At 40.9% G+C, this 25,390-nt stretch overlaps 1 protein-coding gene across 1 annotated transcript in view; it reads right to left on the reverse strand.

Annotated features, from left to right (window-relative positions):
* CTNNA3 (catenin alpha 3) overlaps positions 1–25,390 on the reverse strand; it is a 245,297-nt gene that overhangs the window by 163,364 nt on the left and 56,543 nt on the right. Inside the window, exon 5 of the mRNA XM_081956211.1 lies at positions 18,523–18,642. Coding sequence (XP_081812337.1) covers positions 18,523–18,642 — 120 coding nt within the window. The remainder of the gene's footprint in view (positions 1–18,522; positions 18,643–25,390) is intronic.

The following is a 25,390-nucleotide window of genomic DNA, read 5'->3' on the forward strand; positions in this document are numbered from 1 at the left end:
AAGCCAAGATTGAGATGTCCATTGCAGGCCGACAGCAGTGTCTCAATAAACCTCATGCTGTAATGGTGGGTGGAAATGACCTTGGGAAATTGAAGGAAGAGCAAAGGCAATAGTCAGATTAGGGACAATTTAGCCCACAGAAGAAAAAATATTTTTTTAAAAAAGAAAAAAGAAAAAGCCCACAGAAGAAATTGATGTGGCAAATGTCTCACAAGGGATCTTTCCCAGTTCCTTGGGCTGCAAAGACAATGGGAAGACTTGTAAGATTCTGTTGATTCAAGAAAGTAGTGGAAGGACTTATGGAATGTGCTCCTTGTCTGAACTACCTTGTAAAGCTAATACATGCATAGTTCTTTCTGCACCTGCTCCTCTGGATGCTTCTTGCAGAAACAAAAATGCGGAAACAGCATTTGCTCAGGCCTTAAACCAGAAGGAAACAAACCATGGACTACCAGTTACTTGTAGCTTACAGAAATCCCATTTGAGAACTCCAAGTCCTGCAACCAAATTTCAGGGCCATTGAGGAATTGCTGCTGATACAACTGCATGTTTCCCTCTCTTATCTTGTCCTGCTACAGTCATCCTTGTCCAACCCCAACCCCAAGACTTGCTGCTGCTTTGTCTTCCTTCTTCTAATTCAAACCCCGGTCCCCCTATTTGATCCAAACCACATCTTCTCCTCATCTATTTCTACTTCCTCCAACCCTTCTCGCCTTTCCCTTATTTCTAGAGGCGAAACACTGAGACTCCAAATTTGAAATGTAGTCGTTATAAAAAGGGATCGGCAACATACATGTTGCCCATGTATACAATAAATATTATTTAACTATGTCGTGTAATTCTCCAAACGTTCATGTTTATATGTATGGTAAACACTTGATTTTTGCTTTGCTTTAATTTTGCAGAAGTTCACAAGATCGCTTTTTGCTTACTCTTTGCATTATAGAATCAGGGGGCTGGAAGTCTTCTGTTCCAGCCCCCTGAGGCTGGGCGCATGCATGCGAGCAGGCATGCAGCGAACAAGTGGTAACAAAATGTGAAACCCACCGCTGCCAGAGAGGGATTTCAACATCAATGGATATATTCCAGCATGGGATCCACAAAAAATTATTTAAGTGGTAAATCTATGCATGCACACCAAAAGCACAAATGGCCACAACAAAGCTGGGATGGTGAAATTTTGGGAGAATGTAGAGTCATTATGGAAAACATACATACAGAATACAGAATAACAGAGTTGGAAGATTTGGAGATTTTTCTAACCCAACCTCCCTGCTCAAGCAGGAGACCTTACCATTCCAGACAATTGGAGGCAAACCATTCCAATGAGTTTGGGGAAAGTGAAAAATGTGAGAAAGGAACTGAAAACAATCTGCCTTGATTGTCCTTTAATCTGATTGGATACATATGTCAGGAACATCTATAAAGGATGTAAATTTCATTGTGGGAGTAAGGAAGGAAGTTGATAGCTGATACAGCAACCACTAAATATGCATCTAGAATGTTCACACACAGAGACACATATTACAAATTATATATTTGTATATTTATATTACATCTATTACAAAATGAAATGAAAAAGCAAGATTTCATTATGTGACTAGTTATTTAATAGCTAAACCTTAGCAATATTAAGAATGAATAATAAAAGTAGCTTCCATCTGTATATACTAGAATATACTAGAAACAGCAAGACCATATTTTTTAAAAAGTGCAACTATTAACATTTCTGAAAAAATACCCTGTGGCATGTTAAATATTATTTTAATTCGAAAAGAAAGTTACTAATAGCTTTAGTATTCTTGTATCTTCCTATTACAATGTAACAAGGAAGCCAGATCATATACAAGAAATTAGAAATCTTACATTGCCTTTTCTTTCAGAGCAATTCATCTTAGAGATTGATTTCTGCATATCCCTCTGCCTGTATCAATCAAAAGCCTTCATTATGTAAGTAAAGCAACAGCTACATTGACAAACAAGCAGATTTTGTTCAGAGCTCTTTAGTTTGATCAGATTCTCAGTCCCTCTGGTTTTGTCTCTCAGACTGAAAACTCCAATCTCAGCAACAACAAATCCTAATCCACTTTCAATTTCCTGCCATTTATATCCTCTCATTTTCCAAATAAAGTGTTCTCTCTCTTCAGCCATCTCCTATCTGTATTAGAAATTGCCCACCCTACGTCCATGCTCTTCCCTCAGTGCATGGTATTAAAAGTTCAGAGCAGAAGTGGTCCACCTGCAGGCCCACCTGCAGTGGCGGATTAAGGCTCACTGGTGCCCTAAACACTGTCAAATCCTGGTTTTCCCCCCCTCCCTCCTTTGAACATACTGTACAAATCTTCATTGGTTTGTTTGTTTGTTTTCCTCAACTTTGTGGTGCCTCCTTTGGACCTAGTGCCCTAAGCACGTGCTTAGTCTGTTTAAAGGTTAATACACCACTGCCTACCTGTCACTCCAATCAGATACAATACAATACAATACAATACAATAGTAGAGTTGGAAGGGACCTTGGAGGTCTTCTAGTCCAACCCCCTGCCTAGGCAGGAAACCCTATACCATTTCAGGCAAATGGCTATCCAACATCTTCTTAAAGACTTCCAGTGTTGGGGCATTCACAACTTCTGGAGGCAAGCTATTCCACTGATTAATTGTTCTAACTGTCAGGAAATTTCTCCTCAGTTCTAAGTTGCTTCTCTCCTTGATTAGTTTCCACCCATTGCTTCTTGTTCTACCCTCAGGTGCCTTGGAAAATAGTTTGACTCCCTCTTCTTTTTGGCAACCCCTGAGATATTGGAATACTGCTATCATGTCTCCCCTAGTCCTTCTTTCTCTTAAGCTAAACATACCCAGTTCCTGCAACCGTTCTTCATATGTTTTAGTCTCCAGTCCCCTAATCATCTTTGTTGCTCTTCTCTGCACTCTTTCTAGAGTCTCCACATCTTTTTTATATCGTGGCGACCAGAACTGAATGCAGTATTCCAAGTGTGGCCTCACCAAGGCATTATAAAGCCACACTTGGAATACTGCATTCAGTTCTGGTCGCCACGATATAAAAAAGATGTGGAGACTCTAGAAAGAGTGCAGAGAAGAGCAACAAAGATGATTAGGGGACTGGAGACTAAAACATATGAAGAACGGTTGCAGGAACTGGGTATGTTTAGCTTAATCTAAACTAATCTTAAAATCAATCAGAATAGAGCTGGAAGGGACCTTGGAGAACTTCTAGCCCAATCCCCCTGCTCAAGCAGCAGACCTTATACCATTCCAGACAAATGGCTGTCCAATCGCTTCTTAAAAACCTCCAGTGATGAAGCATCCACAACTTCTAAATGCAAACTATACCACTGGTTAATTGTTCTCACTGTTAGGATGTTTCTCCTTAATTCCAGGTTGCTTCTCTCCTTGATTAATTTCCACCCATTGTTTCTTGTTTTGCCCCTTGGTGCTTTGGAAAATAAGTTGACCCCTTCTTCTTTGCGGCAGCCTCACAAATACTAGGATACTGCTATCATATCATCCCTAGTCCTTCTTTTCTCTAAAATAGTTATACCCAAATCCTGCAACTGCTCATGTTTTTTGTCTCCAGGCCTTTTAATCGTCTTAATTGCTCTTTTTTTCCCAAAGTCTCAACATCTTTTTCATAATGTGGTGATCAAAACTGGATGCATTGTTACAGGTGCAACCAAGATTGTATTAGCTTTTTTTGCTGCTGCCTCACACTGCTGGGTCATGTTTAAATAATCGTCCACTAAGACTTCAAGGACTCTCTTACAGTGACTGTTTTTGGGTGAGATTTTGCCTAACCTTACTTTTCTCCACATTAAATTTCATTTTGTTGGATACGGCCCATTATTTAAGTCTGTCAAGATCTTTTTGGATCACGGACTTGTCTGTTGGGATGTTGGCTATTCCTGCCAGCTTAGTGTCATCTGCAAATTTGATGAGTTCCCCTTCTAGTCCCTCATCTAAATCATTTATGAAGATATTGAAGAGTACTGCACCTGAGACAAAACCTTGTGGTACCTTACTGCTTACTTACTTCCATGTAGATGTAGCACCATTAAGGACTACACATTGAGTATAATTTGTCAGCCAGTGATTCATTTCTAAAATTCTTTCCTCTGCCATTGGTTGGCCTTTTGTTGAAAGTATAGATGAAAACACCACTTGTGCCTCTGTTTCTTTAAATTTCTTCCCTAGCTGTTCGCAATCTCTTGTTATTGTTTCAGATTCATTGGTGTGTCATTGGTCTCCACGTGTAGGAAAAGTCCATGGAGTTGATTATTTTAATAAAGTACTCAATTACATCTTTGATTTTTGCTCCAGGGAGATGCTGGGTTGTGCCTCTTTTTTAGAAACTGCTAGCTGATAACCCGGCGTTTATCCCGACCTAACACACACACACACACACACACACACACACTGGTTTTGTTGTATTTGGGTCTTTTCCTATGTAAGATTGAGATTGTCTTGGCAACGTTATGCTGGAACACACACACACACACACACAGCCAATTTATATATAAAGTAATATAAAGTAAATAAAAAAACAAGAAGGACCTTACATAGAACCTTTGTCAAAATGATAGAACACATGTGCAGAAGCGCCGTGCGATCGTGCGTGCGTGTGTGCACAAACAAACCAGTAGTAAAATAAATTGCAACCCACCACTGTTCCAGATGCTTTATTAGCAGAAATCTATAAAAACCTGCAAGATGCATTGAGCTTGTCAATGTTAGAGCTGTATATTGAGGTCCTACTAGAAGCCAAGATACCAGATACATGGACAGAAGCCTACATCACTTTGATTCCAAAAGAAGATTCAGATGTAACACAAATAAAGAACTACAGGCAATATCTCTATTAAATACAGATTATAAAACATTTGCCTCAATAATCACTGAAAGATTAAAAAGATTTCTGATTTGAGTTCATACATTCTGATCAAAATGGGTTCCTACCCAAGGGGCAAATTAGAAACAATGTTAGAGTAATATTGGATACATTGGACTACTATGAAATACATAATAAAAAATACTTCGCATATATTGGCAATAGAATCTTGCATGTCTGAATGCACTTTCTCTCTTTTTTACCTTTAGCTTTGCGAAATGTTTTCTGAAATTACATACAAACTCAGATTTCTTTTACCTGATCATTATTTTGGTTTGCCGCTCTTCCTCTTATTCCTCAAAGTTATTGCTTCTGCCCATTACAGTTCCGGAAATGTTGAAAAGATGATGCTTTTCTTAAATGACTTGCTGAGCTATACTAAGATACATAATAAGCAGCTGCCATTCAGAAAATGGTACATAAAAGAGACTCCCAACAAACATTCAGCCACATATTTGGAGAGAGTTCTAAGCACAATGCTCTGATCTTTGAGCTCTAGGGGCTCCAAAAAACAACAACAACCAGGAAGCCTGATAATCTGAAAAGAAAATACAGTAAAAGCATTTGGTTAACTGTTTAAAATCACTAGCTGGCTTACCAAGTCTTCTCAGAGAAATAGTGTACATTTTCTCCAGGCATACAACAATACCATCACCAGAGCAATGTTCTCTGAGATAAATTGCTAGCCATGATAGCACCGATCCCTGGTTTCTTCTCATCATTTTTTTTCTTGAGTATTTGCCAATAGCAAATAACATTAAGAAATAATAAGTCTCATACTCACAGTTTGCTTCTGAGCCTTTTATGACCCCAATCGTTCTAAAACAAAGAAATATTGTATTCTGCTTTTAAGGCTGGAGTCAATTTCATCAAGACTACAGGCCACACTTCACAAAGTCCCCTATTTATCCACCAAGCAGCTGGGTGCCAGCCGGGGACCCAGGGGCTGGACTGCATTTTGCCCAAGGGAGCTTGCAGCTGATCTATTCTCCCTCTCTGAATTTAATGGAAATTGCTACAGAAGGTTTGAGGTGATATAGAGTGTTTCTTAGAAGGAAAAAAATATAAAGAATAGCTTGATATTTCATTGAATGTTTTCGTGTCTAGGGTAGGTGAATGTTTTAAAAGTTTTTTTTTATTGGTTCTGGGGGTTTCATAAGAAGTGGAATTGCTCAAAACTGTATAGACAAATAAAAGACTGTTTTTTAAAAATTATCTTTAAGGGGGCAGGCCATGTACAAAGATACCAAGATAATAAATCAGCATACATGCCAAGCTATTCTAGGCTGGGGAAATAATCAATTGGCCTTTAAAAAACAGTGCAGAGAAGAAACTACCTTTGCAGTACAAAACATGCATTATGAAATATGAAATTTAACTATATAAGGCAAAACCATATATTAGACACATGAGAAATATTGTGCTAAGCAGGCTTTTCAGTTCTACGTCCCAATTTACTTCCCAGTGTTGGTATGTAAAGCAAGAAACTCAAAACAAGAGTTGGACTGGACAAGAAATAGCACTGATGTTTCTTAGATCTTGAACCAGACTACACTGGACTGGATCCTCCTCCTTTTTGTGTGGCTTTTTAATAGTAACAGTAAGATTGTTACTGGTTTGCTTTGCGGCGCTAAGAAGCTTTTTCTGAGTCTGCAAAAGTATCATATTTTTCAGAGCATAACACACACTTTCCCCCCCTAAAAGAGGGTGCAAATTTGTGTGCGTCTTATACACTGAATGTAGCCAAAAACGTGAGGCATGGAGGAGGCAATGGTCTGTGGCAATCCCTGCAGTCTAGAACAGCTGATTGGCCGATCCACCCACCAATCAGCTGCTCATGCTGAATCAGGCTGCAGTAATGTACTGAATCTGACTTGGCTGTTCGCTATTTACTGCAAGGACGTGTCAGAGTTTGCAGCAGCAATCACATTCAGAAAGCACACACAAGTAACTGATTCAGCAGGATTCAATAACTTCTCTTTATATATAATATAACACATTAAGTAAATATACAATGCCAAAAGCAGGTTTTCCAACATGGTAGTTCAGCAGAGGAGAGAAGTTTCACTTTCAGATATCAGCAGAGCATGCAGCTTTAGTACAGAAGTAGCAACGCCCAGGCTCCTTGCTGTCTCCTTCCTTGTTGCTCACACAGAAAATACTGTTTGTTTTCAAACAGTTCTCAGCTCTCTCATGCACTGACAGGATGCTAGCCAGGTGAATACCATGGATGCTGATAGGCAGAATTTTTTTTCTTATTTTTCTCCACAAAAACTAAGGTGTGTCTTATACTCCGGAGTGTCTTATACACCAAAAAATACAGTAAGTAGAACAGCAAGGGGGGAGGGGAAACAGCTGTGCAGCACAATTTAGATTGACTAGAAAGCAGGATTTCCTGCTTTCTAGCAAATAGGTATAAATCATGCGGCACAGCTGATTGTCACACAGCTGATTGTCAGAACTTTTTTAAAACTTTTTTTTAGCATTTTTTACTACAGGTTCGGACGAACTGGCCTGAACCGGTAGTATTTCACCCCTGATTGGTTCCTATAAATTTCTCACATTAACGCCCATACTTTGGGGAAGGGATAGGATCTCAGCTGACACACCTTCTTTGTGCAATTCTATTTATCAAACCAGGATTGGAGAAAGAATCAACAAGACCAATAGAAGGAGGATGAAAGCAAAAGCATTCATGGCCCCAATTCAAGTTCCACATTTACTTAGCTTTTAATCCTATAGATAACACCAAATTGTTGCAATTAGATACCCAGTAAACCTAGGAGGCCAACAGGAAGTTTACTGATAGAGGAGAATATCTGCAGCTCAGGGTTGAAATGAGAAGAAAACAACCAAGCTCAGAGAGCCCTAAGGCTCAGGAAGTGTATTCAACAGCAATCATTGCTTTTACCCGTTGCATTTTATTAATTAAGATTGTTTGTGTTTGTTGATGATATTCAAATGTATACATATCACTATTTATTGGGACTGTATTCATTGATTTATCTATTGCAGTTGAGTATTTAAGAAATTCAAAATCATCTGTTATACAGCAGCCTTTTATCTCCCGCCCACCCCTCTCTCTGCAGGACAAAATGTGCAACATAAGAAATGTATTCAGTTTTTGTTGTTAGTTGCCAGATATAGCACAGCAAACTATTGGAAAACTGAAGTACACTTCTCGAAGCAGAAATTGGATTTTGAAGTATGGGTAATAGCATTGTCTGAAATCTTAAGAGCAAACACTCTGGAAGAATTCTTTGATTAAACATATCTTAATCCACATTGGAACGTTGTTGTTTTTTTAAATTGTATCAACACGTTAATTTTTAACAGATTAATTCCATCAGTAATTTATCTAAAAATGTCTTTTTAGAAATATAAGTATAAAATTATAAAAACAGAATGCATTATTAAAATGGGCTGGTTACTTTAAACGGTAAATAAAATTCCCAATGAAACCAGTACAACTATTTAGCAATTTTTTAAAAAAATCTGAATTCGAATAGATAAAAGGAAGTATATATATAATGTTATATGTGAACTGCCTGGTACTTTCATTGAAACAGTGCAATAGCAATCATTTTAGAAGCGACAGCTCAAATGTAAGTGTCCCACTCACTCCACTTTTTCATTACATGTGAAAAGAGTTCAAGTCAATAGCCATCATCCTGTCTTTTTGTTACCTCTCCCCGTCCCCCACATTAGACTGTTGGACAGTACATGTAGTCTTCACTTAAGTCAGGGGTGTCCAAACTTGGCAACTTTAAGACTTGTGGACTTCAACTCCCAGAATTCCCCAGCCAGCTCTGCTGGGGAATTCTGGGAGTTGAAGTCCACAAGTCTTAAAGTTGCCAAGTTTGGACACCCCTGACTTAACTACCCTAACTGAGTCTAGAAATTCCATTGTTAAGCACCATGATTGTAAGTTTTAAAAAAAAACAGCTCTGGAAGTCCTCACAGGACTACAATTTGCGACTTCCTGCTGGCTTCCCCACTGCCTTTGTCTGATGAGCTGGCAGGGAAGGTTGCAAGCCACAATCACATGGTCACGGAGATACCGCAATGGTTGTAAATGTGAGGATTACTCATAACTGCTGCTTGTTCAAAAGTCATTAAACAAAGGACCACATGTCTATAAACCTACTTCTCTTTCTTCTGTTATAAATTCTTAAAGATACATGTTAGGGGTGAAGCAGGTTCTGACCAGTTCCGGAGAACTGGAAGTGGATGTTTTGAGTAGTTCAGAGAACCAGTAAATACCACCTCTGCCTGGCCCCGCCCCATCTATTCTCTTCCTCCCCAGTCCCAGCTGATCGGGAGGAAATGGGGATTTTGCAGTAAGCTTCCCCTGGAGTGCGGAGGGAATAGAGATTTTACAGTATCCTTCCACTGCTATGCCCACCAAACCATGCTCACAAGCCATTCCATGCCCACCAAGCCATGCACACAGAACCGGTAGTAAATGTTTTTTGAATACCACGACTGTTAAAACCTGTCCTGAACCATTTCTCTTAAAGTAAATGGACATCAACCTCAGATGCCTTGGAAATCCAACAGTCAGCAAACCCCAAAAAAAAAGGTGGTGGTGGGGGAGTGTTAAATCCCAAGTCCAAAACAAAATTACTTAGTTGGAAGTTTAACATTTTATAGCTCTCGGCTGTGAGCTGTCCAGAATTAATTTAAGATCAGTCAATGACTAAGTCAAATCATTTATTTTTTAAAATGAAAATGTACTATGTACCTCCAGCAGTTTCTGTTTTTTTGGACATTTTATCTTTTTTTTTTTTTTGCTTTAATTTTTTTCTCCATTTTCAATGTGTTGTTGTTCACTGTATACTTAAATCTTTTTAAATCTAGAATTCCCACAGAAGTGACAAATTTTGTCTGAGAAAAGCTTTTTCATCTGCACAAAGAAGTGACCCTATCATTGTAGACATAAAATAGCATTATTTAAATAGTTCATTATCAATTAAAGACCTTCCTCTGTACACAAATTATAAGCTCTTTTATTCCATATTGTAAGCCTGAGGCTATGAAGTCAAAATCAAAGCTTTTCTCAACAGTCAAATGAAGGGGAGTAATGCTTTACATGTTCTGATGTCAGCTTTCAGGCCAAAATGCTACCATTTTGCAGAAGCAAATTTATATTTTCAATGTGTACTGAAAGTACCATGGTTGTCCCAAAGGTGCTTGTATTTCAAAGACATTCTGATTTTTCTTTAAGATAATTTGCTTCTCATCTGAAAAAGTGATCTGAAGAAATAAACTGAAGAAGTTTCTTGGATGAGAAGTGTTGAATAGGCTTTCCTGGTTCAATCAAATATCAAAGTCAAAATTCATAGTTTACCAGTCACCCTAGTTGTGGTCATACAACAAATTGGAATAAAACCAAACAAATCATAGTACAGCGATGGCGAACCTTTTTTGGCTCGCGTGCCATAAGTGGGGGTAGCGCAGGGGAGTCGTGTGCAGGCGTGCCGCACCCATAATGCGATGCGGGACTCCCCAGTGCATATGCGTGCACTCAGTGACGTGCGGTGAGGTTTATGGCTGGTGAGGCTGGTGATGTCATCAGGAAGGCGGGGAATGGGACATGTGCAGGAGGCTGAGGCAGCCTCAGCCTCCTGCACACGTGGTCCCATTCCCCACCTTCCTGAGTCAACATGAAGGGGACTGTGGAGCGTGAGCCGCGGGATCGCGGAGTGTGAGCCGCGGTCCCCTTCATGTTGACTCAGGAAGGCGGGGAATGGGACCACGTGTGCAGGAGGCTGAGGCAGCCTCAACCTCCTGCACACATGGTCCCATTCCCCGCCTTCCTGAGTCAACATGAAGGGGACTGCGGAGCGCGAGCCACGGGACCGTGGAGCGCGCTCCTCCTGCACACCTGGTCCCATTCCCCGCCTTCCTGAGTCAACATGAAGGGGACCGTGGAGCGCAAGCCGGCAGAGCGCGCTCCGCAGTCTCCTTCATGTTGACTTAGGAAGGCGGGGAATGGGACCACGTGTGCCTTTTCCCTTTTCCCTTTTTTTTCTTTTCATGATGAGAGCGGTGAGGCTCTGCCTCCCCTGACCGCACATCCCTGCGTGCACTACAGGCGTGACCCCCCCCCCCATTTTTTCATGCTTTTTTCGCCCTCCCCAGGCTCCAGAGGCTTTATAGGAGCCTGGGGAGGGCGAAAACAGCCTCCCCCCACCCGGAAGCCCTCCGGAGGCTTTAGGAGGCTTCCCTGAAGCCTCCGAAGCAGTCAAAACGACCCACCGAGCAAACTGGAAGTGACTTCCGGTTTGCTCAGAGGGTCGTTTTAAGTGCTCCGAAGGCTTCAGGGACCTTCAAAAGGCTTCCCTGAAGCCCTCGGAGTGTTCAAAACGACCCTCCGAGCAAACCAGAAGTCACTTCCGGTTTGCTCGGAGGGTCGTTTTAAGCGCTCCGGAGGCTTCAGGGACCATCAAGAGGCTTCCCTGAAGCCTCTGGAGCAGTCAAAATGACCCTCCGAGCAAACAGGAAGTCCGTTCCTGAACTTCTGGTTTGCCCATAGGGATGGGTTTTTGTGCTCCGGAGGCTTCAGGGAAGCTCATGAAGCCTCCGGAGGGCCTCTGGGGGAGGGGGGAGGCTCTTTTCACCTTCCCCAGGCTCCTATAAAGCCTCTGGAGCCTGGGGAGGGCGAAAAATGGGTTTTAAAAAGGGTGAACTCCCGCTGGCCAGCGCGCAGATGCGCGCTTGCCATCTGACAGGGCAGCACCTCGCGTGACCTGACAAATGGCTCCACGTTCCACCTGTGGCATGCGTGCCATAGGTTTGCCATCCCTGTCATAGTATATTCATCAACCTATATGTGGCTTGTGACTCAATTCCCCATGAGGAGTTCTCATGTGGCTGACTGGCCGGTCCCATGGTTATGTGGGCTTCTGTGGCCCCCATGTAAAACTGCATGGCCAAGTTTTGACCCCTTAACAATTGCCACCTCCTTTGGTTGATAGTGGTGTCCCCTCTGCACATTAAATTCAGATATAATGGGAATCTAGCAGGCTTTACTGCCACCACAAAGCAGGGCTGCATTCTGCTCCCTTACTATTTAATTCATGCATCATTGATCTGTCTTTGCCAAACAGAAGTTCTACCCTGGGCAGGAGGCAATGCTTATTCTTTTACATTCAAAGGACATGGTCATCTTCCTCTGATCCCAATTTGTCTTGCCATGATGCCTTTATGCCTTAGTATCATATTGTCATGATGAAATGCCAGAAATAAATTATTCCAAGTGCTGTAATAGCCATCAACATAATTGGAAAATTAACTAGGCATCTTTTTCTACTCTTCCACTTCATAGAAATATTAAATCAGCAACTTCTCAATCTGGGCACAATGCTCCACTAATGTAATAATTAAACGTGCAAAGCTACAAAATGATATCCTGGTAGTATTCAAACCATTCAAAACAAAAATGCTAAGATTCCCTTTTTAATGGTGCTCTGTTTTGAAAAATGTTGTCTAAATTCTTGAGAATCAGGAAGAAAGAAAGAGTTGTTGGTTTGGTATATGGTGGGCACTCCCTCGGTGCTCTCTTTATGAACGGGATAAAGGTAAACATTCCCCTTGCACATATCTCACATATGTGCTAGTTGTTCCCAACTCTAGGGGGCCATGCTCATCTCCGTTTCAAAGCTGAAGAGCTAGCACTCTCCAAAGACGTCTCTGTGGTCATGTGGCTGACATGATTAAACACCGAAGGTATACAGAACGCTGTTACCGTTTCACCAAAGATGGTTCCTATTTTTCTACTTGCATTTTTACATGCTTTCAAACTGCTAGGTTGGCAGAAGCTGGGAAAAGTAATGGGAGCTCACTCCGTTACACAGCGCTTGGGATTCGAACCACTGAATTGCGACCTTTCTGCTCAACAAGCTCAGCGTCTTAGCCACTGAGCCACCGCCTCCCACTATGATTGGGTTATATAAAGCCATACCTGAAGTGAAGCAAAATATTTGACACAAATCTAGAAAACGACAAAGACAAATCCTTTCTACCTCACACAGAAGATGGGTTCACTGTGCCAATATGAGACAACTTGCTTTCCTAGGTAATGGAGAGGAGATTGAACAATATCCTGTTTCAGGAACATCTCAAGACGCAGACATTGAGACTATTGTACATATCAGTGTTTCCCAACCTTGGCAACGTTAAAATGGATGGACTTCAACTCCCAGAATTCTCCAGCTTGATTGGCTGGGGAATTCTGGGAGTTGAAGTCTATCTATCTTAATGTTGCCAAGGTTGAGAAACACTGTTATATGTTTTTCTGAGCTTCCCTATTCCCTAACCCAAACAATATATGTATGATTGTAAACATGATGGGGGGGACGGGATGTCACATAGTTCTGGCCACTATTATTTTTGAAAAATAGGCAGGGGGTTGGACTAGAAGACCTCCAAGGTCCCTTCCAACTCTGCTCTTGTATTGCATTGTATTTTTGATCAAACTCTTGCAAATATCCCTAATCCAACACAACCACATATGTTCAAAAATCACATATTTTCCCTTTTGAAGCTAGACTGATGCATAAATTGTACAATACAAATTTTAATTATCTTGAAATAGCTTTCCACATGTGCAAAATGTTTAACCAACTTTAAAAGATTGCACAAATGAGCTTCTTAGATTAATCCAAGGTTTGTTAGCTTGGTTGGTTTTCAGTCAAAATTCCAAATGCTGCCAATTGGATAATGGCTGCTCCTAGTTACTAAAACTGTTTGGCTGACACCAAACGTTTGTCATCTGCAGTTTTAATGCGTAAAAATGAAAACTCTTTCAAGCCACATTCAACGCTTGGTGAAAACACGGTGAGATGTATATATGTGAGGGTGAAGGTGTATGTGCATATATGTATGCACATATAATTTTGGAGAGAGAGAAAGAGAGAGCTCAGTGAAATATTTTCTTGCAATTTGCTCTATTGTTTTAATATTTACAGTAATCCAGCATTTTATCACAGATGAAAGCCAAAAGAATCCTTCCACAGCCTTTATTTTCTTGTAAAGACTTTTAGCAATTCCTTTTTTTTTTTTAAAGATGCCAGCAGCGTAAGAATATTTCCATGCAATGTCTTCAACTAAATTAGCATTCTTGTTCTACACGGTGTTTTCTGCTTCATGCTGAAATAAATGCAGGTTATCACACCAGAGTTCAAAGAGATGTGTGCAAGTTTGTTATTAGTTACAAGGGCATTTCGCCACAGCTCTGCATCTGGGTACCCCAGAAATACTAAGCCTCACTTCAGGTTCTTATATTGAATTCAGCAGTTCCTTATCAACAAATCCTTTTAGTCGAGCAAGGCAAGCGACAAAATGCATTTAATTTACTCCAATTATGAATGCATCTAACCTGTTTTCTAATATCGTCTGAGCCCAACAGAGAGATTCCAGAAGCCCAGAATCACTTTGCAGAGTAAGGTGGGCAGCGTAACAATTTAAGAAATAAATAAATAGATTTCATCATCCCAGTGACTATCTAGTCACATCACTTTGGGATAGCCCCGGTGAACAGAGCTACCAAACCATTTTTTGACCATGAGTGAATCTTGTAATGTTGAAAGGAGAAATTGTTCGGAAAACTCATTTGAACTGTAGGGCTACAATTACACAAATAAATTCCCTGTGCTAAACTGATTGTATGTTACACTAATGGTACTTCAGAGTAATGGCCAAAGCAATGGGTTCTCTGCCCAGTTGCTGAATGGGCACAGCCATGGTGGGCGTGGCCTAGTTAGCCACTTGCACCACGGCAAGGGGAGGGATTTTTGTGCTCGCCAGGCTCCAGTGGCATTCTTTGAGCCTCCGGGAGGATGAAAACGGCCTCCCCGGGCTCGGGAGGCCCTCCAGAGGCAAGAAACGGGCCCTGGAACTTCTGGGTGGCCCGTTTTTGACCTTTCCAGAGCCCTGTACTTACCTGGCATCCCAAACAGTCCATGTGGAGACTCCTGGGAGGGGAGAGGGCATGAGGGAGGGGTGGAGTGGGAGAGGCCAGCCAAGGGTGGGATTTGTGGGTTTGCTGAACTGGGCAGATCTTTAGCTAGAGGATCGCCTGAAGCTGTGCGAACTCACAGCAGCCCACCCCGGTTTGTACACTATTAGACATTGGAAATGTATGAAAATCTGGGGTGTTTGTCAAGCAACACAATATTATCAGAAATTAATTTGCTGGTGAAATGTTCTCTGTCCTCAAGAATTATTATGTTTAGTAGCTGGCTGTTGATCAAAATATCATAATGTAGTTAGCATGACTAACAATCCATTTCTGTGAAATGAATACAAAATGTTGGCCTGGCAGACACACCAAATACCTATCTTTGTTTTAAAATTGCAATATTGTCTTTTTTTCAGAACCTATCCACTCTTCATCCAAAGCATAAGCCATGAATTACAGATGCGAGGTCATTCAATGTATTCACCCGTTTAGTAATCTGCTTTACTATTGATTCATTATTGGATTAAATAAAAGTTCATATTAGGGCGGCTCCATATAAATGCTTTTTTTTTTCCATGATGAAGGTAATCAGTAGCCCTAGCCATTACAAGTAGATATAAACTTTTTTTTCCTTTTTCATTCTCTGTTATATTAATAGTTGAGGAATCACATTTTTAACAATAAAATATGTTCTTAATATTGGACTTCACAGTTATACTTTAGCTTTGTAGTAGAAAGGAGAGATAACTTTGAAAACATTGCCACCTACTGGCCATTTTTAAATTAATGAAAAGAAAAATATACCATATATCCGGTGGTATACCCTCAAATTAAATGCAGCTCAAAATAAACCTGTAACCTGTTCTGACACTCTGATCAGCAATATAATGAACATGTTCTAATTGACAACCACACTTGTTACATATTGTGTTACATAAATCCAATGGATTTATATAATTGAGGGCACGGATGTAGATTCTGCAACATATATACAGCAGAGAATCAAACATCTTAGAAATGCCTTTTTCCAATCAAATTAATTGGGAAATATAATTCTTCCTATATTTCTTTGCAGGAGTAACAGAGAATCTTGTTTAATTCTTGAAGATTCAAATAATATCCTTGCAAAAGCTTATTTTTAAAGCACTGGCTTTAACAATCCTTGCCTTATTATCTCCTACGGTATGAATAAATGGCCATTTTTCTTCAGTGTTGCCTGCAATGATATCAAGTCATATTTCCAACCTCTAATTATAGATTGTGACCAAACAGCAGCTTCACAAAATGCTCCTTTGTTCTAGTAGTAAGCACAATTTAAAGTCTATCCCAGCAACCATATGCCATTAATTTATTATGTGCTTGTAAAAAACCCTTTTTCCCTCTTTTTTCTTTGTACTGTTATTAATCACCTTCTGAGTTTTTACATAAACACTAACATTTTCATAAAATGTGATGAAAAACCATGCAGCATTGAAAACATGCACTTTATATAAACTGTGAAATGGATTAGACGAGAACAGCAAAATGAATTTCTAGAGCAGCATCATATTATAAATATATATTTGTAACTATTCTTCGAAAATAGCCTTCCCAAATTGCTATCTTTCAGAGATATTAAACAATAGCTCCCATCATTGTTTATGATTACATTGTTTGAGTTAGTGACCTTACAATTCTAGCTAATATTTTTTTTTAATGGACTGAAACATTGATGTGGTGCCCTTTGTAATATTTGTAGCATTATTCTTCTCATAATCTTTTTATAACAGGCATATTGTGCCTCCTATACAATAGTACGCTTCTTTACTCCATATTCTAGATCTGCAATAATTTCCTAGAATATGAATGCAGTTTAGGCAACACTAGAGTATAATTCATTTATTGCAAAACTGAATGAGTTCCTTCATCCTTTTTCCATTTCTCTTCTCATCAGCCTTTTCAGCCATGGAACCAACTATCTATCACAATTTGCAAGGTGAAGTTTTTAAATAGATATGTCCATATTTCTGTTCATCTCATCTTTAACTTGCTCTACACCACCACCACCCTCTGTGTGTGTGTGTGTGTGTGTGTGTGTATGCACATCCACATGCACCTTTAAGTCAATGTTGATTCCTGGTGAGTGCCTGGACAAATCCTTGCAGTTTTCTGGTCAATATTTCAGAAAATGTTTGCCATTGCCTGCTTCCTAGAGCTGAGAAACATTGACCTACCCAAGGTCATACCTCTGGCTTTGGGCCTAAGGCAGGACTAGACCTCACAGTCTCCTCCCGCTCTCACAGGGAGGGACTCCTCCAGGTGCCATCCGCCAAGCAGTGCCAGTGGGCGGCGCCTAGGAGTAGAGCCTTCTCTGTGATGGGCCCAACCCTCTGGAATGACCTCCCCCCCGATATTAGAACTACTAACGACCTCCGCTCCTTCCGACAGAAGCTTAAGACCCACCTGTTCCAATTAGCTGGCTTGACTGATATATAGTCCCATCTTTAACCTCCTGGCAAACATCTTACTGAGTAATTTTTAAGGGAAATTTTAATTATATTTGTATTTTAATTTAAATTTGGTACAGCACAATCTACCTCCTCCGTTTATATGTTTATATGTTTATATATTTATGCACATTTATATTTGTATCTATATGGTTTTTAATATGTCTGTACACCGCCCCGAGTCCTGTTTAGGAAAGGGTGCGGTTTATAAATAAAAGTTTACTTACTTACTTACTTACTTACTTACTTACTTACTTACTTACTAATTTCTCGCCTGGGATCCTAACCACTAGACAATCTGGCTCTCACTTAGACCTTCAGATCTCCATATGGGACTGGAAATCTAGTTTGAAAAACACTGAACAAAATGGAGTCACTAAAATTCCATAGAAATAAAACAATCCCCAGAAAAAGTACTGGAATGGAGAGTGAACACAAAGCAAACACTTTATGGATAACTTATTTAAAATTTATATCAGAAACAATGCTGAACATTTAATCAGGAAACTCTTTAAAGGACATGCTTTAACATAAAAATGGGGTGTAGCTACTACATGGACATATGTTTAAGTAAAATTAGTTAAAATTACTGAATGTTTAAAATGCTTCTTTTGTTTCTTATTATAAAAAAGGTTACTAATCAAAACGATGTAGAAATTAGCTGGCTACTCATATCAAAATAAGATTTATAGCAATAGCACTTAATTTATAAACTGCTTTATAGTGCTTTATAGCCCTCTCTAAGCGGTTTACAGAGTCAGCATATGGCCCCCAACAATCTGGGTCCTCATTTTACCCACCTCGGAAGGATGGAAGGCTCAGTCAACATTGAGCCTGGTGAGATTTGAGCTGCCAAATTGCATGGCAGCTGACAGTCAGCAGAAATAGCCTGCGGTACTGCACTCTAACCACTGCGCCACCATGGCTCATCCATTTATTTTGCATAACCTTACCTTAAAATCTTAAATTAGCTAAGATATTTGGACACAATCCGGCAGGTTTGTTGAAAAACAGTTGTGTACAGTAGCTGTTTCCAAACTGAGCCTTAAACATGACCTTCCACTCATTTTTATTTTTTTTTGGACTGCTGCCTTTTGCACATTATTTCAAAGAAGACCCACTTCAAAAAGAAACCTAGATGGGTAATCTTACTAATATATTTTTTAATTTCTTACCTGTTGTCGCTTAAACGCCAAATGGTCCAGCTTCTTCAGTTCTTTCTGAAGATGTTGATATGTTTTCTGCAGTTCTGATTTGCTAGATACATTTCGAAGAGACATAAGCATTCTCTGTACCTGCAGCCATATAAGAAGTGGGGAAAGAAAACATCTGAATTTGTCTAGGAACAAATCCCCTAAAATCAGTTCTTTTGCACTGCATTTGAATTAGTGTCTTGTTACCACTGAGTTATATTATTGGGAGGAAAATACCCTTCCCGAAGCCTTCCTCTTTTGTCATCAGAGTTGTCTGCCCCACCATTAGATTGCTAGATGGCATTACAAGACTCAAAAGCTGTCTTGAGGGATTAGGGCAGAATTTGGAGAATTTGCATATCAAGAGCCACACGTGCAAGTCACAGACAGCCAAAATTCTGCCCTAACATGAAGGACCATGTAGACATCACCCAACCATTCCACTTCGGCTCCTTCTACCAGCAAATGCAGCTGAAGAAACAATGGAAACTGCTTCCACATTTGTCTTGCGTGATGTGAAGCTGGTAATGCCAGATTCACTATCATCCCAGCATGTCGGAGTCCAAAGCCAGGAGCTGGCAGTCAAGAGGAAAACCATGGAGAATACATGAATGCGGTCAGGGAGGATAAGAATGATTGCTTTGCCTTCAGTTATAGGTGGGCTGCAATACTTTTCTGGAAATCAAAATCATGGAGAAGTGATTTCTAAATTCTCCTTATTTCAAAAAAGGAAAGCAACTACTGCAAGCGAGAGACTGGAACCATATCAAAGTTCACCCTATTCTTTTTCAGATGGCCTCTGAGATTTCCGCCGGGGTTTTAAAAAATCAATATGGTGACAGTGCCCAGGCAAATGAAGTCATGTCCCTTTTTTTAAATATAAACTAGGCATTTCATCTATGTGGTTGCAGCCACCATCTTGACTTTTTTGACCTGCCTGTGAGTGTTCCTGATCGGGCTCATACTCAGTTGAACAGGTTGACACTAATTTTCCATTCAAGCGCCAGCAGCCATGCAATGCACTTGGATCATTATCTCATGTGTATTACCTGTGAGAGCAAAAGTGTACCTGCATTCAATTTTATTGATGCTGAGGTAAATAATGTCATGCAAATCTTCAACCACATGACAGGTAACACCGTGGATACGGCCCAAAGCAACATTAGCAATGAACACCTACTTTAATGGAGGACCTATTTTATTGAAATGTTTACATGTGGATATCTCCTCTCTGAATAACTTTAAAATCCCTTTCATTAAAGCACAACATTATGTCAGAACTGACTATCAATAACAATGAAAGGTTGTTTTTCAGCTTAGTCTTAGTTCAGTGCTTTTCTTTGCTACAGCTTTCTTTTTATTTTCATCCACCTGTTGGATTGGCAACATTCAAAACACAAATTCCAGAATTTCTCCGCATGATATAATACCTGCTGGCAGAACATAAATTGTTACCTCTCAGATGTTTCAAATGCAGCAGATGGTTATAGGCAGCCAATGGGGTTTTTTTAAATAATAATTTTAATAAATTTTAAAGAAGAAAGATTAAAAACTAACAAGAATTACTAATCAAAAAGTGAATAGAAAAGAAAAGAGAGAGAAATAAGAGAAATGCAGCAAAATAAAAAATAGATAGAAGTAGCAGTATATAAAAAGGAATAACTTCCAACTGAAAGCACATATAAATAAAATTTACTTTCAACACGTGCTCCATGGTTACAACATAACATCCATTTTCAAAACATAATCTACTGATATCTATATATCATAATTTCACTTTTTTCTCTGTTTCACAAAAAATCCAAAAGGGGCTTCCAACTAGCATTAGAGTTAGTCAATATCTTTTCTTTAATCAAAGTCATCAGTCATCACCCCCCACATGCACATGTGACCCCTCTCCATGCGCGGCAGAGACCTGAAAACCAGCTGGCAGCTGGGAGCTGAGCTGGGGCAATGGCTCATGTGCCCGCAGAGAGGGCTCTGCGTGCCACCTATGGTATGCGTGCCATAGGTTCACCATCATGGCTTTAGAGCATGAGTATCAAACTGAAAGCCTGCGGGCTCCACAGGGTGCTTAAATCTGTCCCGTGAGGCCAACCTAGAAATAGCAAAGGACCGGCATGTGGTACCTCTGGCAGGGGGTGCACAAAGTTTTCTTGTACCACATTTTTGGGCTGGACAGCCTTCTGCAGCACTCTGCCAGCCAAATTGGGGCATGGGGTTTTGGCCTGCAAAGTGCTACAGGAGATCGTCCAGTCCAAAAATGGCCCTGTGTTGACTGGCCAGGTGTTTCAGGAGGGCCCCCCAGCTGGCCAACAGAGGAGAACTGCATTGCTGATCCAGCCCTCAAAGAAATCCAGTTTGACACCCATGCCTTAGAATTTGTGTGTAGTCCAACATTTCAGGTTAAGGGGGGAGTAAATCTTCATGTTGTAGTTGGGTCCAGCCTATTTTGAGAATGCAAACATTATGTGATTCAGGACATCAATTCCCAGAATTCCCCAGTCAGCCATGCTGGCTGGGAAATTCTGGGAGTTGAAGTCCACAAGACAAGTTACCAGGATAGAGATGCCTGATGTAGTTCAAAAGCTAAGCCAGGGTTCTGGAGACTAATTTCAAAATTCACATGAATGAATTTGGGCCATTTAATACAGTATTTCTTACCCCAATCAACTTCACAAGACTCCTTTGTAAATACAAAAATGACCAAACACCTCCATATAAACCAGCTGAGAAACAGTAGGCTTAAAATGCTGGGGTGGGACTACAGAGTGAAAAATAATGGGGGTTGAGGTCCAAAGATCACGCAAGCCTCCACAGTGGGAAGGCTACTGTAAAGATGACTTATATAAGCTGGAAAACAGGATTCAACTTTAATCATCATCCTCTAACAAAAAAAAATAAGCTTCAGAATAAATGTTTGATTTTATGGCACAGTACTTCTTAAATTTATTTGTCCCTCCCAACTTTTAAAAATTATGGAGGACCCCAAAAGAGCTTTCGTTTATATTAGGGTTATATTTATTGATATCTACTGCATTAAAAAATAAAATGGATGTATTCGCTGCTACTACCCCTTCTCACAATTGTTTGATGGGATATTAATATTGCATTATTTTTCAACATAGGCTGGCAAATAAATTTGATTTTTATAAGCAGCTGAGAGGGTCTTGGGGGATTCCCAGAACTCTTCAAATCACACCTTCAGAAATATTGGTTTAGCAAAATATTGCTCCACTTTTAGTACATACTATTCTAGCCACATCTGCATAAGCACAGTACTGTGTCCTCATTCAAGAGACAGCCAGGTCTCAGGTAATCTGCTCTTCTTTCTGCCAATACTCCGATGAACAGTCAAAACCAGCATATTAATTCATGCAATTTTATTATTTATTTATTTATTTATTACATTTTTATCCTGCCTTTGTTACTTTATAAGTAACTGGAAGTGGCGAATATACCTAATATTCCTTCTTCCTCCCATTTTCCCCACAACAACAGCCCTGTGAGGTGGGTTGGACTGAGAGAGAATGACTGGCCCAAAGTCATCCAATCTGCTTTCATGCCTAAAATGAAACTACAACTCAGTCTTCTGGTTACTAAGCCAGTTAAGTATGATCTTTATTGTCATTGTATTTAAATACTTTTAAAAATACCTTAATCACTATACTAAACTGACTTTCAAAATATGACCATCCCAGATGGGATAATCCCACAATGCCTGTTTTACAATTGCTATACAAGGATTAACATGCTGCCATCTTTTTAAAAAGATGGCAGCTCTGTCAATGCAATCAGAGTTTTGCCAGAAGGATCACCTGGTGGCATACTTTCCACCGCCATTCTCCTGCCATTGTGTACATCAAAGGGTAAAGGCTAGGATTATCACGGAGGTAGGCTTTGATTGCATTGTTGTAGCTGCCATCTTGACATTTTGATCAGCCCTGCTGTCCATGCTGGATTTGCTATGTGCTACTTTAGGAGAGGCATCACTTGAAGACACAGCAAAGGAATATCTCTTATCTCACCTGAGCCTGTCCTGTATTTGAAAGAAATACCATCCCGGCAAGAGTGTTCCCCTATCAAAGAGAGCATTAATTATCTGACTTAAACTTTCCTCTCCCTTGTATAAGTAGCAGCCTAGCCAAATCTGGGGAGGGGGTGAGGTGTGAGGTGAAGTAAAGCAGTGGTCAGCTTGAGAGGAGCTTTTTCACAACCAACGTCAAAGGATGATCTGGAACCCTAACTATTGTCTGGTGCAGCATTTCTAACAAACAAGTGGTGTATAAAAGCCAGAACACAGTGTTTCTCAATCTTGGCAGCTTTAAGAGGGGCGGCAGCGCATGCTGGCTAGGGAATTCTGGGAGTTGAAGTCCGCCCCTCGCCAGAGTTGAAAAATACTGCCAGAATGTAATGGGATGCTAGAAACAATGGGATGTAATAGAGATTCATGAAGATTTTTAACAATTGTAATTCTTTTTTTATTAAACCTCCAGGGTTAGCAGAACAGCCTGGAAGAGTAACTTCCAAATGAATAAAACCAACCAAATCAATCAACTGCTGGCACATAACTTATTGCCTTGATGCAATAAGACAGCAATATTTCATGGGAAGAGTATTCTGCCATTAATTCCAAATCCTTATTTCAGAAAATTGCCTGAATGCCAGTTACAAAGTGAAGGAAAACAGTCAAATACACCACTCCCAAAAACGTCAAGAATCAAGCACCCCATCTAGTAAAAAATCATTTTGTAAAACTTACAAAGTAATTTCTTTGATCAGGATAGGGGGAACAATAGGAATCTTCTATCAAGAAGTATCCATATTGTACAATTTTTTTTAGAACTAATGCTTCTATTTGGAATAATAAATATGTATTGTTTCCATGCTTTTTACAGTAATAATCACCAATCTTAAGTAACTGTGCAGGCTCTCACTGTTTCTAAAATGCTTTCAGTCCTTTATTATTTAGATTGTTAGAAACTATGAAAATTATTGAAAACATTCAACATATTACCATTGTAAAGACTGTAAAATCTTTCAGAAATCTGTACCGTATATTCTGCCATATAAGGCGACTGGGCGTATAAGACACCACTACTTTCAGGCGCCCACAAGCCAGCTGAAGGCCTCTGTGCTGCTGGGCTTTTGTAGTTTGAGCTCAGCGCCTTCCTCCTCCAGACCGCCAGCCAGACCTTACTAAGCCATCCTAGCGCTCATCCATCCACGTGCTCAGGCGAGGAGCACCAAGGTTATTGATTGAAAGGCCGGCATCTGTGCTGGTGGCGGCGTGGCTTTTTGCTTGGCGGCATTGCCTTTTCTTTTCTTTTTCTTTTTTTGTGGGTGGTGGTGGTATGGCCTTTCTTATACATAGCGTATAAGACAACCCCTGATTTTTGAAATAATTTTTGGGGGTTAAAAAGTCATTTTATATGCCGGAAAATACAGTATGTACTGAACAACACCACGATCTTTTTTTTCATTTTCTAAAAATATACTATTGGCGGGGAGGGTGGGACCCTCTATTTTATGTATGTTATTATATGGGTATCCTTCTAGAGTATGTTACACAGCTATGTAATCTTCTCCTCAGTGACGTGCGGTGAGGTTTATGGCTGGTGAGGCTGGTGATGTCATCAGTGCGAGCCGCGGTCCCCTTCATGTTGACTCAGGAAGGAGGGGAATGGGACCACGTGTGCAGGAGGCTAGCGCTGAGGAGCTTCCTGCAGAGGTGGTCCCATTCTCCTCCTTCCTGAGTGATTGATTTTTTTTTAAAGGCCATCCTAAATCCTGTAAAGGATTAGTCATATAACCTGAATGCCAAGTTGACTTAAGCACTCTATAATAAACACCCCAATGACCTCATACTGGAGATACACCAGGCAACCCCGGTTCCGACATTAATTTAACAATTTGAATATATAGAGAAGGCTGGCTCCTGACCTCTCTGAAACTGGATTACCACGGAATAAAAAAAACGTTTTCCTCCCAAAAACCCCTTCTGCGCCAGCCGACATTAAAAACAGCGGAAGGTTTCTCTTTCCCGGATTCGATTGCACAATGAAAGCCCCATGGAGGACTTGGGTGTCTCTTCGTCCCTCCTGCGGACACGCCCAGAGCAGGCGTGCAAGCCCGGGGTCCATTTGCCGAGTCAGAGCTCTCTTTCCGAGCTGTACAAGGCGATTGGGGAAGGAAACGGGGCCAAGAACTTCGCCACCCCAAAGTCCCACAAAGTGGAGACCTTCCTCCGATCCCAAAACTGTGGCACTTCCCTCCCGCAAAGCCAGGGGCCTCCACCCTCCTCTTCAGCTTCGCTTTCTCCCTCCTCCGCAAGGCATCACCTGCTTGCATTGGCCGTCATCTCCCCCAGCGCCGCTCGCTGCCTTCAGGGGCTCCTCCCCTCCCCCTGACTCAGGAAGGCGGGGAATGGGACCATGTCAGCCTCCCTCCTGCGCACGTCCCATTCCCCGCCTTCCTAAGTCAACATGAAGGGGACCGCGGAGCGTGAGCCGCGGTCCCGCAGCTCGTGCTCCACGGTCCCCTTCATGTTGACTCAGGAAGGCAGGGAATGGGACCACGTGTGCGGGAGACTGAGGCTGCCTCAGCCTCCTGCACACGTGGTCCCATTCCCCTCCTTCCTGACTCCTGAGTCAACATGAAGGGGACCACGGAGCGTGCTCCGCAGGACTGCGGCTCACGCTCCGCGGTCCCCTTTATGTTGACTTAGGAAGGCGGGGAATGGGACGTGCGCAGGAGGGAGGCTGAGGCTAGAGGGGCCTCCTGCACACGTGGTCCCATTCCCCTCCTTCCTGACTCCTCAGTCAACATGAAGGGGACCACGGAGCGGTCC

The sequence above is a fragment of the Natrix helvetica genome (genome assembly GCF_964273705.1).
Source record: "Natrix helvetica genome assembly, chromosome: 5".
Lineage (NCBI taxonomy): Eukaryota > Metazoa > Chordata > Lepidosauria > Squamata > Natricidae > Natrix > Natrix helvetica.